General features: G+C 38.5%; 1 protein-coding gene across 1 annotated transcript; it reads left to right on the top strand.

Moving 5' to 3' along the window:
* The first annotated feature begins 633 nt into the window (after positions 1–633).
* On the top strand, positions 634–20,126 carry LOC149717225 (uncharacterized). Its single transcript, XM_089834534.1, has 2 exons — positions 634–1,053; positions 19,556–20,126. Exon 2 carries the CDS (start codon positions 19,644–19,646, stop codon positions 20,031–20,033), a length of 390 nt encoding a protein of 129 aa, XP_089690660.1. The 5' UTR covers positions 634–1,053; positions 19,556–19,643; the 3' UTR covers positions 20,034–20,126.
* Positions 20,127–20,644: the final 518 nt, after the last annotated feature.

The following is a 20,644-nucleotide window of genomic DNA, read 5'->3' as shown; positions in this document are numbered from 1 at the left end:
AATCGATATCATCTTAGACGATCTTAGGTCTAAGAGCTCAACGTCTCCGCATTTAACCCTCGGCTTCTTATAAACACCAATAGTAATGCTACTGTTGTCTCCTTTGTATATTGATAAACAATATGATTCGTCCCTAGCAAGAACAGTAGGAGCTTATTCATTAAGCCTTTGTATTCGTGGACAAGTAGTTTTTTCCTATACGCGCTATTTGAAGAAGAAATAAAACAGTTTTTTTCGGGCAAATACAACAGTCGAAGCGTGCTTAGAGAATAGAAAGGCGCGGTATTTTTTCCCGCGCAAAATAACGAGGATAAACAAAATAAACATTGGAATGAATACAATAGAAATAATAAACAAAGAGCATAAGAAAATAATTATTCCTTGAAAGTTAAACATAGATAACGTAACTATGTCGTCTATTTACATTTAGTAGATTGTACTATATTTTAGTAGTACCATCTACCATTTAAAAAACCAATAAAACTTAGCAGGTGGCGTTTAGGTTTTTTGACCATTTCCCTTCTAAAACTCGGGAGTATCCCCAGAGCCTGTTCCTCCCCGGATCACGCAGAGACCTAGGCTAGCTCGCGTGTGCGTGCCCCTCGTTTGTCCGCGACTCACTCTAGAGCGGTTCGGAGCAATTCGGAGCAGAGCGCCGTACTCCGTAGTGCCAAAGAGAAGCGAGAAGAACGGAGTAAGAAACGACGCAACGGTATAGTAAAAGGTAGATAGAGATAGATAGATACAAAGGCCTAGCACACTCGTACGTTTCAAATATGGGGACAGAGACCTCGTTCGCGTTGATGTCCAGCGTAACTTTAGCCGAGTTATCGGCGCTTTACCGGATCCGGAAATACGAATTTTAGACTCTTTTACGTTTACGTTTATACCTCTTACGTAGAAGTAGACGAGTTGTTCAGTATAAGAAATCGAAAAGGGATTAGGGTTACGACTGCTAAAAGACCGCGCGGACTGCGAGGAGGAGGTTGGCTGTTGGCCAAAGGGATAAAGGCTCTCAACAATTTTCAGTCCTTCACTCTCCAGGAGCATCAGGTAAGTTAAAAACGCGGTTACGGTTTTTTTTATTATTATTATTTTTGGGATTGCAAAAAGGACACTCCCTGTATCGCAACCCTAGGTGACAATATGGTACATGAATAATGAATTACCATTAACCATATGAGATTCTATTTATCCGCTTGATATATACGTAAATATTCAAAGTAATGAATAGTTCAAGGGATGCATTTTTAAATTTAGTTTAGTTTAGGCTTTGTAGATTTCAGTCTGTTATACTTCGGAAGATGAATTTTAAATTTTAAGGTTTAAGGTTTAAGAAACGCAATCTGGTCCAGATAAAACTTATTATTATTATTTCATATTTTCATCAAATAAATTGGATCCTTCCTAAATTGAAGGCATGATTTCATTTTGATGAGAAGAGCCAACCACAATTTTCAAATATAAAATCTTATAGATAATTATAAAGCTATGTTTAAAATTAATTAATATTTTCATCAAATCATCCAGCTCCTTTAATTCAATATCAGCTTCATTTGAGGAGCTACTTAAAACGATTCTGAACGTTATGTTTCCACCCAATTCACCTGCTTAATTATTTCGGATTAAATGGGATAATTAAAATTAAAAGCGTAATTCCTTATTAATGCGATTAAATTTAGTTTTAAATAAACCTCTATAGACAATCACAACTCATTTTATGTCAAAGAACAGTTTGTAAATATGAATTCAGTTAAAAAATGTAAATAACATAAAATTGGTGTTTAGCGTGAAAAACACTTCTACAGGCGCCCATTCAAAATACATTAGCTCTAGAATCCTGGAAGTTGACTTTCCCCCATTAGCCGCAGAAAAATATCATAACACCATTTTTATTCAACTTCCGATTCCTGATTATTCTTAGGCATACTATATGCTAATATTTTGACCCACAGTATAGAACCGTGACGTAATTTAATATATATATATAAGCATTACGTACGTTTTGTACCTGGGTTGTACCTTATGTTTGCTAAGCCTCGGTTTAGGGTGTAGGAGTAATTACACGTGATACGGAAGGAAGTGTTCCGTGAGGTAAAAACTAAAAGTTCTAGCCGTTACATTATTATTTACCCGTCGGGCTCGAAATTTAGGTACAGGTTGAGCTGCCAAGGGCTAGGATTGAAATACGTAATACCAAAAAATTACAATATGCTTCGAGTTTGTCATATAATTTATTCTCATTAAAGGGAGAGTAGCTTCTTAATTACGACTACCATAAGGTTTTGTTTGTTTTATATATTTTAAAATATGCAAATTAAATCTAATCCGTTAGTTTAGTTATTATAAAATAGAAAGTAATTTATTAAAATGGAAAATAAAATAGGCAATTTGACTATGTGATGACGTTATAACTAGAGATGTGAAATTACCGTAATTTTTATATATGGTAATTTGCCGGGTAAATTACAGAAAAATTACCGCTAAATTACCGATTAAAATTTTGAAATTACAAAAATTACCGTAATTTATGGTATTTTATGTTTTATGTTTTAACAGGCTTATTACCGCGTTAATTTTGTAATTTACCGGTAAATTACCATTCTAAAATTACGGTAAGATATAAATCGGTAATTTACGCGGTATTTGGTAAATTACGGACTCACATCTCTAGTTATATATATACGTGCTATCCTAAATTACGAAACTAGTTTAAAGATTAAGTTAATATAGCTTTTCCCAGACCTTTTTCTATTCTTTTCCTTGACGTTTTTACCCCAAATTGTTATTGTTCTAAATATAAGAAGGTGTGGGATAAGTAAACCAATTTCATTTAAATCGTATATAATGAATATTTACCAGCGTTTAAAACGTCATCCAGCTGGATGGTTGAACAGCGGATATGTTTGTAACTTTAATTAAATCCCCTATCTTTGTTTGAATTCTTAAAATTCCCTGACTTTTCCCGGACAATTTTGGATTATTTAGAAATTCCCTGCCCTTTTTGGAGTTCCCTGACATTTCCCCGACTTTTTTTGGCCCATTTTGAAATTCCATAACATTTCCTCGACCTTTTTTGGTCCATTTTGAAAGTCCCTGACTTCTCGCTAACATGAGAAGATGTGCATTAGGGGCTACACCATGCAAGTAACGCAATTTGGAATTATGGCCATTTTCCCTTTGAACATTTGAGCTTTAGAAATTATTCACGGTGTATACTATTTCCTAACGAGATAATTTCCCCATAACAAATCTTTATTGACCAACAAACATCAGCAATATTGTTAATATATTGAAATTTGGGGCCGCGAATTAGGCCTATAATTTAAGAGAGAATATGAAAATTATAAAGACAGATACAACAACGACACAGAGTCACTTTACACTACGATAAACGCTGGGCGAGACTTCAAAGTTCACTCTTATCTACCCCCAGGTGACATTGTCCGCGAGGATATAAGCCAGAGCGTGGCTATGAGAAATCGATTAAAAAAGGGGGGACATTAGTATTCGTGTCCTGCCTTCCTTTTAAGGCTTATTCGCTTATTCCGCCTTTAAAAGAGATTCTGACTTGCGCCAGAGTAAACAGTAAGACCTCTTATATGTTCAGTCCGAACTATCAGTAACCTTATACTAGTCTTCGTAATAAGTAGTGTAATAACCAAAGATAATCGTTCGAAGTTACGAAGTATATATAGTAAAATTGTTTTGCTGCCCTTGCAATTTTAGGGTAAAAACAATAAACATTGTATTTCATAAGAACTAATTTTCTCGCGACGCGAGCCCATAGAGCCTATATCACATTTAATTTCCCTCGGTGCCCATACCTTTTAGACAGAACAGTGTTATTCATTGGGCCAGATGGGTACTTGCCCAGGGTTCCAACGAACATTCTTGCCTTATGGTCCCATGATTCACGTATATTTATTTGAACACATGTTCCCATAGTCCCCTGTAACGCTCAATGGCAGGGTTCGTACAACTTTTGGATTTCCCTGATTTTTCCACGTTTATCCCTATATATTTCCCTGATATTTCTAGATGCAACGCCACCTAGTAACTGCGGGAGGTTTTTTTGGAGTAATAACTACGGGATTGGCGAACTTACTCAAGCCTCACAAATTTCCCTTAATTTTACTAAAAATTATAAATTTCCCTAAGTTTTCCTTGAATTATTAGTCAACAATTCATTTCCCTGACATTTTCACCACGTTTCCCAGATTTTTATGAACCCTGTGCTGATACCAACACAGTTTTGTAGCGCCAAAGCTCCCAGTTCCCCTATCCTTCCTAAAGGGTTTATAAAATTCAATGGTAAACGAACTCCTGAACTGGGCCTGTTGACTATTACCAATAAGATTAGAACCTATAAATAGCTATCTTAGGTTTCAACGAGCTCAGACTGTACTTTCACACTGGGTGGTACCGTTATTTGTTTGGCAATATGACAGTGAAGCATCGAGATTCGAAAAACAACCTGAGATTACAGGTACGGCTAAATATATCTTTAAACCGTATGTTGTCAGGTCTTACACGGGTTCTTCCTGTTTCCGATCCCTCGATCATTCTATTTCGACAAGTAATTTGTCTCCTTAATTATATTGGACGTCCTGGACAGAATCTCAAACAGATGTCCAAGTATTTGACATCTCCAGGTCAGTTCACAGTCTGACAAACCTGTGTTTTCGTAATATACAGCTAATAGCTAATAAGAATCATTGTACAGTCAGTTTCTCAACGTCTATCTAGGCGGATTTTGAGGGAAGAGCTGGACTAATCATAATGTATGACGAATTTTACTTCGCAAATAATCCATCTCGCTGCGTGTTGAATGATTCAATCTTGCGTGCGTCCCGGACCTCGCTTGGCTACCAACCAATGGAATCACAGTTAGAAAGACGTCAGAATTATGAGACATGACGGAGAATACTTAAGCCCGCCCACAAAACCAGTGTAGAAATTAACATGGGAGATATGGTGGCACAGAGATTCCAATTAGCTTTATGTATTCATGGTAGCACCTATACTTATGACCAACCACAAACAGGGGTATTATGGGTAAGTTTACGTCCATGCATGGGAAGGGCCTCCTGCGCTAGAAGTATAGAGTATGCTACTACTGAATCCAGATTACTCATGTTGCGTAATTAATTCTGCCATATTGCCATCAGTGCAGAAGTGTTTTGTCACGTGGTCGTACTATGGCGCGAAAAATCCCGAGTACAAACTGCATGGCCCACGTTGAGTTACAAATTTCTGGCAATACATGTCGTAAGTAAAATCCCAACGCCATGAGTGTACCGCGGGACTCTAATACTCTTTCAACTGTATATCACGAAGATATAAGGGTAGATACGGCAGGGTTCTCCATAAAGCTTCCTCCTATATATATAGTCCATGCTGGTCTCCGTTCAGAACGGAGAGACAGAAATTAGCATTAACGATTTCCAAACACGGACATCGTATAGAGGGACTCTACCTTAGTTACCTGTGAGGGAATCTCTATCGAGTCGCTCGCTCGCTGCTCGACTATTTGCTATTTATTTACGAGATTGAGGAGGACTAAATAGGAAAAGAGGAGGTGGGGAGATTCTGTGATTAGGACGTTGTTACGATTAAATTTATATCAGACGTATCTAATTATTGGAAATGCTTGTTGTTTTTCTCTATCGCAATTTTGTTTATGGATTCGTGGATAATATTTAACCAAGAAGGGATATCTAGTTAACTAGGGAAGAGGTATAAATTCGCCACATTTCCAGCTTTATCTCCGGTCCAAACGTAGGTCCGGAGTTAATCCCCGCCCCTCTAAATTACAACCAGCCTCTCATTGGTTCTTGAAAACTCACGTCAGCGCGACGCAAATGACGAAAATTACGTATTTTCCGACTGAGGAGAGGTGAAATAGCCCGGCCTCCTTTTACGTCCCCCCTTGTATTTTGAAAGGGGACTGGGACTATGGCGCGCGAATACTTAGGCATCTTATACCTTCTCCCTAATAAACTAGATATCACTTCTTGGTTTAACTATTCATACTACAAGCAACGTAGATCCATCCATCACATAATGCTATTGCGCATTTGATTATGAGCGCAGACTCGAATTCTCTACTCCCCTTTCTTTTGAGTGTATAAGAACTTTGGTTTAACAAGGTTCGAATCCAAAAAAAACCAGCCCAAAAATAAAACCCACGGTTTTATTGGGTTTTACTCACCAGAGAAAACCCATTCAATAAAACCCACCAACAAAATTATTAATTTTGATGAATTTAAATGGTAGAATACTTTTTTAAAGATGGTTTAAGATATTGATTATATCTACAGCGAACGTATTATTTAATAATATTTATTATTTTTTATGAAACATTTTAAGTTTCTTTTATCACAATTACTACAATATAAAACAGACCCAATAAAACGGGGATTTTTCGAGCTCTGTGGTGTTATCAAAGATTCACGCAAATCCTCCGAGTGTGTCGTATACTTCATTAATTTCCAACCATATTAAATACTTAATTGAGATTACAACAAAAAAAAAAACGGCTAGAAGATTAAGGTATTTGGAAAAACAGACTGTCTATTTTCTTACTTCCCAATGAATCCTTGTTGCACTTTCAGAACTCTGGCATTATAAGAGATTCCGGGAAATCCTTGTTGCACTTTCAGAACTCTGGCATTATAAGAGATTCCGGGAAATCCTTTGGATAAGTCTCTTCGATATATCAGGACATACAAAAGGGTTGATCCATTGCCATCTCTGCGCACTCTCTGCATGGAACCAAAAAGCCTAGAGCGCAGGCGCCGCAAACGAGATGGAAGGCAATTTTTTACCCCCGTGTTTTTCCCCTCTTAGTTACATCGAATAGTTTTATACAATCAAGGCTAGAGGCCCATACATGCTTGGAAAAATGCATAACCACTTGTCTCTTACAATCCCCCATCCACGAATACTTCGTTACTTTGGAGTAACAAAACTCAACTATAATTGCAAATTTGCAAGTCCTCTGAGTAACTGCAGAAGTAAGACGAGACTAGAAGTAAAGAGCTCTGGCATTGGTAGTAGATCCTGGTACTAGTGAACAAATTTGAGGATTTTATCCCGCTTCCATCGCGCCTACACTAGAGAGAAAAAATTGGTCGAGTTCCAAAAAAATTTCCCACCCCCTTCCCCTCAACCTAAAGCCGCAGAACACGGACGCGGCTCCTTGAATCTAGTTCGGCGACTCACGTTTTGGAGGGAAAACTCAGAAACCGATACCAGAAGGCCAACCGTTGTTGTGTTATCATCAAGAAAATTCACTTTCGCCAAGTGACGAATTTGGTTAGCTCAGTACTTCTAGTCTCATCTTACTTCTGGTACATGTTATAGCCACATTTCTACCCTTCCAATAACGTGGTAAATACTCGGGATGTTTTTAAAACAGAACTTGGAAAATTAAATGAACAAACCGAAAAAAAAAAAAAAATGGTCACAAACCAGTAAACTGCAACTAACAGATTAACGAATAAAACGTTACTAACAGAAAAACAGACAAATTTGCGTGTTGCTTACAATAACACATGGAATTATATTCGCGCACAACAACACAACCACTTCATTTATCAACCCTGATGGGAACTGCTAAACAGGAAAGAGAAAATTGCTTTTTTCACTCCCCTTGGATGTTCCCTGTTGGTTTGGCATATCGGAGGAGCGGGCGCGGGATCAGAGCAGAACTAATTAGGAGAATCCTTCTCTCATGATTAGAAGGATAAGGAGGAAGAGAAAACTATCATAATTACTTTAATTACACGCACTGGTCAAGAATGAAGAGAAAGCTGAGCACTACGTTAGTATCTTACACACTCCTCAAAACCAATCTCATGGGGGTTTAAAAGAGGAAAAGTTGGGACGCCAAAGAGATAATGGCATTTGGACGAGGACGAGGACTCGGGAAGAGGGATCGACGCTATACGCTCTTAAATTAAACTGGGACAGGTTTGAGTTACTCGGGTCTAGGAGGAGGATAAAGAGCAAGGAGTCTTAATTCGCCAGGGTCGCTTCCAGGGGATGTAAACGCGGTTTGAACTGGTAGGAGAAAAACATCTGATGCACGAATAAACTAATCCTTCATTGAAGAGAGAGCTGTGAAAGTCGGTGGGAGGCTTTATTGGGAGTGAGTGCTAAAAGTGGTGAGAATCTCCATTGTTAAACGTCAAGCCGTCACTTAACCAATCAGGAGTAATTCCTCAATTGCCTCTGTAAATTTCGCCGCCATTTTGGAGGAATTGGAATGAGCCTCTTCCTTATAAGCCAGCTCTTCGATGTAACTAAGAGGGAAAGACACAGGGGTAAACATTGAATTCATTTCGCTTTTTCGCGCGGCTCGCGCCTGCGCTCTAGGCGTTTAGGCTCCAGCGCAGAGACGGCTATGGGTCAAAACCCTTGTACACCCCGATAGTGAGAGTTGCCTATCACCTTTTTTACATCGAAGGGGCTTATTCTAGTAAGGGTGAGGTAAACAAAGGGAAGTACCCAGCTCGTTTATCTACGCGCATCCTTCATCGCGCAAGCCATTGAAGAAGGCACGCACCACGTGATCCTTGTTGTAGGAAACGTCGTTGACAATAGTAACCGGGCAACAACGAAGTACAGTTTTCTGAGACAGTGCACATTTTTCCTAAATTCGATATTCCCCTTATAGCATCTCCATACTTAAAGCACTTGTCGGTAACTGACGTGGCTACCCCAACATGTTAGCTAATCATTTACACACGAATTTTACCTTGCCAAAGGCAATATTTTCATTTGTTGAGATCTAATTTAGTTTACACCAGAAGTTCATAAACCTGCGCGTGATGGACTCCTGTTTATCCCAAGACAAGAGTAATTTTAGACTCGGTGGACCGTAAATTACATTTTAAGGAATAAAACTAAAACTTTCTTCAAAAATAGTATCCAGAACTTATGAATAATGCATACTAATTCCCTCGCTTGGGAAATAAAATATGCAATCGATATATTAAACGAAACGAAAAATATCCATTGCAGCTTGACTACGAAACTAATTTTAGGTTACGGAAGGAAAAAAATTGGAGCCCAGCTTTTCAATCAAAGTAAAAATCAGCGCTTATGCTCAAACATGCAGTACATTCTGCCTAGGAAGGGGGAGACGCGGGGACACGCCATTGTAGTAATAAAGAGAGGCTGACATAATTCCTTCACGCAATCTTTTAAAGTTGTAGCCTTAGTTTCTTATTATTATTTTCTCATATATACTTGAGAAAGTGGTTTCTTTGTCACAATAAGTTAATTTTAATTTAAGAGCAAATTCGAAACGACGTGAGAATTGACTACACTCGGTTAGTTTTGCAGTCCATCTTCCTATTTAGTCTGACAGCGCCTCACAAGGCGTCGCTTTACGAGAACCTATGACGTTTCACCTACGTCACTTCATGACAGGCTCTCAGTAACCAGTGACAAACCTATGGAACATATCTTAAAGGAATTGTAAAGAAGGTGGGTGGGTAAAAATTATTTGAAATACGTCAGATGCACGTGACCGAGGAGAGGCGTGGGTCAAAGAAGCTTAGTTCGTTTTTATTTCGAAAACAACCACTTCATGGTAATTAGCGCTACAATCTCGCAAAAAACAAGGACTAGATGTCTAGTTCCACTCCATGAGGAGTCTTTGTATCTTGGCATCACGTGATGTCTGTGACGTATTTCAAATAATTTTTACCCACCCGCCGATGCCTTCTTTGCAGTCCCTTTAAGAACTTCTGATATCTGTAACACTAGGGGAAGGTTCATTAGAGTTATTCTTAAGGTTAGGTCTTCGGATAACTCTTATCCATAAAGCTTGTAAAGAACGTCCTATGCTAGACCACGTCACGTTTCAGCTTCATGATTAACCCCAAATTAAGCTTAGTTTTGTTGAATTTAAAAGTTAAAAATAAATTAATTTCATGGATGGGCCCAAACAGTGTTTACATAGACTGGAAACTCCAAACGGTTTGAAGTTTCTTAAAACACCACGGGTAACACCGGGTAGCTTAACTATTGCCGAACAAATGAAGACTTAATCCTCATTTTAGACACAGTTAAAAGAATAATTTTGAACATAGTAATTAAAAAACTCTTTCATTTCAGTTTCATGCAAATGGAGATATCTTAAGTAATCTAAATTAATTTATTCTATGAAAGATCCTTAGCCCCGGATTAACTCACTATGGGGTTGTAAAGTCCATAATCTCCACAGTCTAGACCAACAGCAAAAAATTTAAAAATCCCATCAGAAAAATGCAATTTTCCGACCTAGGAATAAGACGAGGAAATAATATAACCATTTCCGATACAATAGTTATAATGTATACTATATAGTTAGGCGAAACTACGTCACTCCAAGCATTGTTTTACCAAAATTAAGGTTAAAATGGAAAGTAGCTCAAAACCGACTTGACACACTTCCTTTAACAATTGGCTGGAAAAGCAAAACAGTCTAAAAACTGTTATTTTCAATAAAAGGTCAGACTGCCGCCGAACTGAACATTATATACGTACATAGAAAGGTTAGTTTAGCACGAATGGGCGTTACATCCTATTACCGTGCCACTCGCGAGAATGGAATTACATCGCTTCAACTATATAGCCTAAACATGTATTCGAAATACAACCTTTGTTCTATACAGGTTTGTTTTTGGAAAAGAGTCTCACAAACTCATACTGTAAAGGCTCAAAAATACCCTTTGGCTGCCACTTCACGCTTTTTGGTAGCATGCCCTTTTATGACACAGTATATTCTTAACCACTGGTTCCGATGGGAACTGGTCCAGGGGCTCTATTATTCATACGTGTAATTGAATACGGTGCCACAGTGCACTGCATTGTCCAAGGAACTGTGATGCCTTTTAAATGGGGGCAGAATCAACTGCTAGGTACAGGGTTACGTCGGAACATCCAAAGAGTGACGTTAGTTAGTACTTGAACGTTACCAGTTAACCGAAGTCCTTTTGTTTGAAGCCATAGCTAACTCTACTATAAGCCTACTTTTGAAAAAAGGGTCTGTTGACTTTTGTCAACTGTTTTTAACTATAACACATAGAATCAAGAAGTGATATCTAGTTTATTAGGGAGAAGGTATAATATGCCTAAGTATTCGCGCGCCATAGTAGTTCCCCTTTCAAAATACAAGGGGGGGACGTAAAAGGAGGCCGGGATATATTTTGCCTCCTCTCAGTCAGAAAATACGTAATTTTCGTCATTCGCGTCGCGCTGACGTCAGTTTTCAAGAACCGACGAGATGCTGGTTGTAATTTAGAGGCGGGATTAACTCCGCACCTACGTTTGAACTGGAGATAAAGCTGGAAATGTGGCGAATTTATACCTTCTCCCTAATAAACTAGATATCAGTTCTTCATAGAATCTAATCTTCAATTTGTGCTTGTTTTAATATAAAAGCCACTTTCCCATAGTAATATATCTTCAAATGGAGATCGACTTTACAAAAACAAAAATACAGGAAAAAAAACCACTTCTTTAGCAACTTAGAGAGAGCGAGAGACAGGTAGTAAAACAAAACACTAGTATAGTTTAGAAGGTTTCAGGTCAAATTTCAATTTCAGCGTGGTAATTTACACTTGGTCGGCGAGGACTTAAAGGTGGAAAGTGCTACTTTGATAGGTACATCAATCTAGACAGTTTTATCACATGATTTATTCAGCAGGTCTCGGGTATACTTAAATACTCTACTGTCACTATTAAAGTTTATAGAGAACTTTAAAACTTCATGAATTTCAAAAAAATAAATACAGGCTTATTTTAGCTATGTCTTTACAACGAAGGAACCAAAGCTAGTTCATAGATAAATCCAAAACGAATTAGAGGGCTGCAAACTGAAAAAAGTCATTCCCAAAGCCTGCCAACTCCAATGGTAAAATTTTCACAAACGCCACAGCCACCCTAACGCCATTGCTATATTTTCAACTCCTCCCTAACGCCACGCTAAAGTTCATTTCATTTTTGAATCTCTGCCAAAGCCAATTTTGAAGTTTCACACGAATTCCAATCCCTGCCAAAGCCGATTGACAGATTTAAAAATCTTTCCAATCCCTACCAAAGCCAATTGATAAATTCAATAATATTTCCAATCCCTGCCGAAGCCAATGTGAAATTTAACAATTTTTCCAATCCCTGCCAAAGCCAATGAGAAATCCGACAAGTTTTCTAATAATCCCTGCCAAAGCCAATGAGATATGCGACAAGTTTTCTAATCCTTGACCAAACTAATGAGATATCCGACAAATTTTCCCATCTCTGCCAAAGCCAATGAGAGCTCCAACAAACTTTCTAACTCCAAACACAAAAGCATTTAACCTAACCAATGTTCATTTATATTTACCCCAACGTTTCCCAGCCGGCCGTGTGGTATATTATGAACTAATATATTATGGTTTTCCAACGTTATTCCACTGAATTTTTTCAATTATTTCTATTATAAACTCGAACATTGTTTATAATTGTAGTTTTCCTTTTTACGTTTAATCTAAGGCGACGGAAAAATTTATGACTCTCTAACTTAAAAAGAACAAATAGTTTTAGTTTCGTTTTCTCTCGCACAGCAATGATTTTGATTTTTTTGCGGAGGGACGGCTGTACCAGCCGCGACCGTCATGTGCCGTCTGTGTGGGGTTGAACTTCATGCATCCCGCTTGCGCCAAAACAACCGCGTGGGAAATTCAAAGAGGAAAAATTGACTAATATCACTAATGCCACCCAACTCCAGTTGAATAAAATAAGGCTGGCTCTTAATGCCACCAACTCCATTTGGATACTATAAATGCCAACGCCAGCCAAAGCCACCTGAATCCAACAATAATCCAGTCCCGACCGACTCCCGTATAAGTTTTCGAAATATTTCCACTCCCTTCCGACTCCGTTCCATTTCAGAGATAATATTCCCAAAGCCACCCAAAGCCAAATTATTTATTTTACCCAACTCCAACTCCGACCAAAAATGAGGGAGTCCCTTGGCTTTCTATGGAGTTGGAGTTTTCCCAAAGCCTTTGCAGTCCTCTAAAACGAATACTTCGCTCACAATTACCAGCCTTTGGCTGTAGACGCCATGTAAAACGAGAAGAATACGACCGTCCTCTAAACCTCTATACACGAACCATCCAATTAGATAAGAGGTTCTTTGAGGTCAAAGGTTTAAAGAAAATAGTGCTCTATGGTGGCGATTCAAAAGTTTATTCTTGGTCTAGAGCTATGTCATCTGCTACTATATGAGCCTATTCACGCATGTTCGTTGTGCTACGGTCGTGAAGGTAATCATACGCAGAGGGGGGGCGACACTATTCGGAGAGGTAAAGGTGGATTTCTCATATTACAAGGAGGGAGCAAGCTTCAACGAAATACTCTTTTTGTTTTTATCTATGTAACTTTTGCAAGCTGGAGTTCAGAAAAAGAAATAGCCCTTATGGGCGAAAGAGGCTTGGAGTCCTGACATCCGGTTCTCGAGTCATAATCCGTATTATAACCGGAAGTCGACATTCCAACGTTAAATCGTTGTATCTAGTTTCCGTTCCGCGGTTCTTTGAAAATGCTGTCAATTCTACGAGAGCGAAATCACTTAAGAAAAACGACAGTACACCTGATTTCAAATGACAAATATCTTTTTGAAAAAACGACTTATAAAATATTCATAAGGGATAAGAATATTGGCCGCTTTTGACAAGCAAGGAGAGCTTAGGATCTAGTGCATCAAGGCCACTCTAATTCACGTACCAGTTGCAAATTTTACTGACTTATAGCTAAGGTACGGAGTGGCCCGAGTGTTTTAGGGACTGTAAACCAGGATGCGTTTCCTTTCTGTGTAGGCACTATCTAAACACTAAATAAATTTGGGCCCACCCAAATGAAATTTCTGCATCATGTTGTTTTTATAGAATCAATTTTTTTTACAAATTTCCAATATGTGAAGTCTGTCGTAGATAGCGGTTGAATTGCACTCACAAATGACCTGCAACGCTTGTCCGCACACTTATCTATTTACTTTCCAACACCTCTAATGGTACCGTATAACTCCAGACCTATTTCTTAGGAACTCAAAAATAGTATAGTATTATCCACATATGGTAACATCTACCTACACACAAACGCGACATCAACCTACAGTTAAAAAGATAAGTTAATAAAAGGCGTTCAAGCGGAAATTCACGTAGTCTATGGAGCTCAAATAAAGAGCTCTAAAAACTAGTTACGCTCAAAAAGATCTACGTATACGTAGTACATACACGAGATAGGAAGTACTATTCCATTCTGGATTTACTCATTTTTTGATGGGCAAAAATATAAAGTAACATATGTACAAGTGTACGTATAGGCCAAAAAGTGGGGCCCAAAAAATCGATGAGACCCCAGCGGTTTCCACTCGGTATCTCTCGGAGACTCGAACACGTTCTTTTGAAAACCGAGTAGCGTGAGCCGTGAATACGCATTGTTACATTTCTTAAGTGTTGATCAAGCAGGGAGAAAAGAGGGAAGATGGAGTGGCAAGAAGATGGGCGACCTGCGGCACTGAAACCCTCCCAGTGTACCTTGCGCATTCACGCCCCTACCCTTGGGTAGACGAATGTTATATGCTGCAGCTTAGCGCCATTGTATTTGTACGAGTACTAGCTTTAGACACAAGGGGCGCCCGTTACGATTTCATACTATACGACCCTACCTAAACGATGAGGATGCTGGGAGGGATTCGGTGCCGTTCCGTAGGTGGGCACAGGGGCAACGTTATAGGTATGAAGATTACCACTCCATCCCTATCTCCTTCAAGGATCAAGCTAGCCAGTACAAACCAGACATTTTTCTGGGCCTTTCTGGTCGAATTAAAGGGGATGAGGGTTAGACACCGTCACCACTGACGGCATACATAATATATTTGAACTTAGAAACCACGTGATATTGACGTAGCTAGCGATCTGTGCGGCTACTTCCGCGACCAATGAGTGTCGAATCCAAATGTAAACAAGTTATCTTTGCATCTGCTGAATGCGTTGACGGTTGTCATATATATGTGAATAGCCAATGAAATGCTAGGAAGGAGGAGCAAGCAGTTGATCAACGTTTTAAGCCCTTCCTATTACCTTCAAAAAGATATTAATAGGGGGTCTATGGCGCCTTAAAGATTCCAAGAATAAGAAATATTTATATTTTTGCGCAAACTGAGTCTGGTAGCGAGCGTGGTCTTGGCTGTCAGCAAGAAGTGATATCTAGTTTACTATAGAGAAGGTGTAAGATCCCTAAGTATTAGCGCGCCATAGTCCCAGTCCCCCTTTCAAAATACAAGAGGGGACGTAAAAGGAGACCGAGCTATTTCGCCTCTCCTCAGTCGGAAAATACGTAATTTTCGTCATTCGCGTCGCGCTGACGTGAGTTTTCAAGAACCAATGAGATTCTGGTTGTAATTTAGAGGGGCGGGGGTTGACTCCAGACCTACGTTTGGACTGGAGATAAAGCTAGAAATGTGGCGAATTTATACCTTCTCCCTAGATATCACTTCTTGCTGTCTGTTAAGGAGCAGCGACAAATTGAGGTCAATACAAATTTGTTGATCTCATATTTTAGACGATAAAACTAATACATTTACGTGTCATCTGTAACAAGTGACTAAATAGAATTTTATATTCGGGAAAAATAGTAAAATACAGAAAGTAATTCATGCAAATTTAGGTAAATAAATAAGAATAAATTTATCCATAATATAGAAGAAAATAGAAAGATGAAAAGATTATGGGAAAGTCGATGTTTGAATTATCAGTAGTCTGAACCATAATAGGTTTTCCTTCATGGTTTATAAAAATATATTAAACGATAAGAAACATATATCTAAATTCAAATGCCATTAAATGGATCTTCATAGAGTAATAAAAGTCAAAAGACACACCCTTATTCAGTTAAAATATAAGAAAATAATGAATTTATCATAAGATTACGGAGGGTTTATATAAATAAAGGTGGGACTTAAAATATACAGTATAGATAAAAATATTGAAAAAGTGATCCCTTAGGGAAAATCAACTACCTATTACTGGAGACATAAGTTTATCATGGCTCTAAGTACACAAATTTAAGCCAGTCGACAGACTGGCTGATATATACGGGTCGTTCGAGTTTCCTGCCTTTGTACGGGCAAATTTTTGGAACGGGAGAGTAGATAATTTTGACGCCAGAAATGGCAGGCCTATGGCTTCAAGCGAATAAACGCCAATTCATTTTTAACCGTTGTGTTGCAAACAGGACCCCTCAGCGTAAGTATTTTTGAGGTGCAGAAATGGCAACCCTACGACTTCACGCGAATAAACGACAATTCGTTTTCAACCCTTGTGCTGCCACGAGCGTATAGGTCGCGTAGGTTTTTCTCGAGGGTAGGCTCTATCTCTTATCATGGTGGGGGATCTTTTAACGACGTACTTGAGTTCAAAATTCTCCTAACTCCAAGGCATTGAGGTTAAAATGCACGTATCTTCGATTCGTTTATTGAGACTTGGACTCTCTTTGAGTTACAATGCACGTATCTCTGTCGTTCTCCGATTCGTTTCATTATCAGTAAGACCAAGCCTTTCATGGAAGGGACACATAAATATCCATTCCGTTTGAAATTAATCATTTCATATTTCATTATTAGTAAGACCAAGCCTTTCAAGGAAGGGACACATATTATAAAAAAACCGTTTTTACAAACGGAAAAAACCTGATATATACTACATCGTTGATTTTGGGTCGCCACTCACTGTTCTTGTCACGGCTTCTAAGGGACAGATATTATTTATTCTAACCGTTTCATATAACACCACCATTTATTAAAGCGGTAACATTGCGTCATGACATTTAATATCACATGTCATGACAGCACCAACTATTAAAGCGGTAATCTTAACACATTTTCTTTACTTTTTATTTCGGCTGACATTTTTACCATAACTTCGTTGTTATGGTAAAAATTATTTATTTTTAGCTTCAAAAAATGTCAGCCGAAATAAAAAGTAAAGAAAATGTGTTAAGATTACCGCTTTAATAGTTGGTGCTGTCATGACATGTGATATTAATTGTCATGACGCAATGTTACCGCTTTAATAAATGGTGGTGTTATATGAAACGGTTAGAATAAATAATATCTGTCCCTTAGAAGCCGTGACAAGAACAGTGAGTGGCGACCCAAAATCAACGATGTAGTATATATCAGGTTTTTTCCGTTTGTAAAAACGGTTTTTTTATAATATGGGTTACAACTGGGCATCTTCCGCAGGCTACTGTGACGTCAGAACTCGTATAGCGCTAAGATCCGAAGAGAGAAAATTTTGAAATTTCTGTCGCGGCGCAGCCACCAAGCGGTCGAGACGATTACTAAATGGGTCACATGAAAAAATCATCTAATGGAATAAAGGAGATTTTTACGTTTCGTATAGGCAGGCATTTGGGGGGGGAACGAACTCTCGTGAGATAGTGGCGGTTTCAGTCCTGAAACATTCTAAAAGGGATAAAAGAAACGCTAGGCTAGGCAGTACAATTTTGTATTGAAGTTGAGGTGATAAATGATACGGGGAGAGTATAGGGTTTCATTAAAGGGAGCCAGACAAACACTATTGACATAGGAGTAGCAGCCATTTCTCTACTTAGAGGCATGATAAACTTATGGTGGAGTATATCGAACTCTTTATGGAACTTTTGGTGTGACAAGGGACTAATTAAAGATAATGTAAAGTTAAAAAGAACTTTCATCTTTGATCTAGTGGATTTTAAAGTACTTAAAACATTATTCACTTAATATTTCACCTTTTCATTAACAAAGTAATCAAGCCATTCTCACTTGGCTATTTAACTTTCGCAATTTAAATTTTGGTGTGCATAAAATGCAGAGATTACCAGCCTTATTAGTACTATAAAAAGAACCGTGATCGTTTTAGGCAAAATTAAACTGTTACGCCTAATAATTAAGGCAAGTATACCTAATTTGAAGAATATGAACCTCAAACAATTTGTTATATTATGTAATCTCCTTATGAAGGGGGGGGGGTTAGAAAGTATCCAATTAACCCAGCCCAAAGCTGCGTTAGATAATTATACAGGGTGTTACTGAAAGCAGAAGTGAGATGAGACTAGAAGTACTGAGCTAACCAAATCCTTCACTTGGTGAAAGTTAATATTCTTGATAACTTACCAACGGTTGGCCCTCTGGTAGCGGTTTCTGAATTTTCCCTCCAAAACGTGAGAGGCGGGCGGCGGTAGACGGGCGAACTAGATTCAAGCACCCGACAGGATCTACTACCAATGCTAGAGCTCTTTACTTTTAGTCTCATCTAACTTCTGCTGAAAGGTATATCAGGGGGAGGTTCCTCGTGTGATTTTGAGTTTAAAATGTTCTATGTTTGTAGTGTTTTAGGCATGACCCCTTAATTAAATTAGAAGTCATTGTCTTTCAGTTTCTTAATTAAGTTTAAGGGGTAATCCGTAAAATACTCCAATCTTAAAAACTGAGGCCCGGACGGCAAAATGCCTTGAACATTTTTGACACTATTTCTCACAGAACTTTCAGAAACACCCTGTAGACGCAATGTTAAATCTCACAGGAAAGAAGATAAAGAAAATTAAGCGCTGTTAATTTTCTTGGGTTCTTTTGCCTTAAATTGAATGTAAACGCCCATAATGTGGTAGAAAACCTAAGACGAGGAGGTCGTCATGGCTAAAATAACCTTTTAAGCTTTAACAATGTTTCGTCTCCATTAGCTTAATTAAATAAAAAAGGATGAAGAGCTCGCGTAATTTCCCAGAAAGTTGTAAAATATCCAATTTTCTAGAGTAAGTGTAAAATAATTCAGAAGGACGACTGCTGCTGTTAGACAGTGACCTATCACGGGGGTCATAATATAAGGTATTAAACTCTGGTAATTTAAATACCAAAGGGATGGCGCTTCGAGGGTGTGATAGATAACATTGTCTTCTATCCAGCAGAACTCTAGGATAATACGGTTTTGGAAAAAAAATCTTTAATTTTTAGACGTCCGAACTCTGGCGATTTAAATGCTAAGAGTTTCGCATCCAGAAGGTTGTCCTATCCAACGATACCTTATACAAAAAGTGTATAGATATAAACACAAAAAGTACACTTCATTAACAATTTCCTGCCTTTGGCTGTAGACGCCATGTAAACCGAGAAGCAAACTACCCTCCGCTCAACCGCCTACAGGAACTATCCAACCAGGGAAGAGCTTCTTGACGTCATAGGTTTATAAAAAGTAGTAAATGATGCTGGCAATCGAAACGTCAATTTTGAGCCTATTCACGGCTTGTTCCCTGTGCCACGGTTGGAAGGTTATCATACGCGGAGGAGGGGGTCGACACTATTCTGGGATAAAAGAGGGCTTCTCATATTACACGGCGCGAGCAAGTTTAAACGAAGTGTACTTTTTGTTTTTATATCTATATACTTTTGCTTATAGTATAAAAACTACATCAACGAGAGCTTCAGATAATAATAGTTGTACGTCTAATATTGGCAATTTACCGTTTTCTTCTACAGGTTAACAATTTTCCAAATGAGCTGAAAAGCGGATCAATACGTTCTTCTAGAATCCGCAGCTTATAAACCAATCGACCAGAGATAAACAATGGGTTGCATCTGTTCATTCTTCAAGGCGTTGACTTCGTACCACGGAAGTCACTTAACCCCGAAACAAGTGGAGCGACAACGTCAACAAAGGGCTCGCAAGGCACCCCATCCGCCCCCTTCCGCCCACCCAACTTCTAGCCCCATGAACATGACCCCGGACAAGGACCCGGCATCTTGCCGTTCTCCCATCGCCTTCAAGGCGGCCCCGACGGAAGAAGACAGATTATTACAAGGCGGGGGTAAACCCCCGAAATTACACATGGGCCCAAGAGACGAACACGAGCCGAGACAATCAAGTTTCGGCAGTGGTAGGTTCTCTTTAGGAGGTGGTGGCGGTTCCATGGAGAGACAACCTTCCTTCGGAACCCAAAGATTTGGAAAGTCTTAGTTTAAAACCAGAAATTAAAAATAGGACGCGAAATTAAAATTATATATTCAAAAAGATATATTATTTTAAAACTCGTTCACTCTTTTTGAACTTTTCGTGAATCGAGAAAATTTGCAAGAATTCGTAAATGATAATGAATTTCAATGATAAACACATTGGAACAGTTCGATTAAATGCGTATTAGAAGTTTATAACTCCCGTTCCATAAGTTTGACACGGTTTAAGAGAGATTTCTTCCCCTTAGCTGCTGTAAGCCAAAACCTTACATAGCAGCTTAATTAAGAAAAAATGTTTAAGAATGATATCTCCATTATTCTCCAGCTCTTGAAGATTGGCGTAAGTTACCAGTAAAGACACTACTTATAAAGATAAATAGATAATCGAGGTGATTTTTTAGAGTTACACTTATGGAACGTTAAATTATAGACTTATGTAAGAAATGGTGGTATAATACATCTTCCTTAAAGGTAAGGACCGGGCTAAAATTTTCGTTTCTTTTTATATTCAAAAGTGCGTATAAATAATAAACATTTCAATTTGGAACCACGTAACCATCTACAATATTAAAAAAAAACATGAGCAACTAGGCCTAAGCGGAAGCCTTAGCGACA

The sequence above is a fragment of the Phalangium opilio genome, unplaced genomic scaffold (assembly GCF_054372755.1).
Source record: "Phalangium opilio isolate 3A_F unplaced genomic scaffold, DU_Popi_V2 ptg000003l_1, whole genome shotgun sequence".
Taxonomy (NCBI): domain Eukaryota; kingdom Metazoa; phylum Arthropoda; class Arachnida; order Opiliones; family Phalangiidae; genus Phalangium; species Phalangium opilio.
Note: the sequence above shows the minus strand (reverse complement) of the source record. Positions and strands in the feature narration are given on the sequence as shown.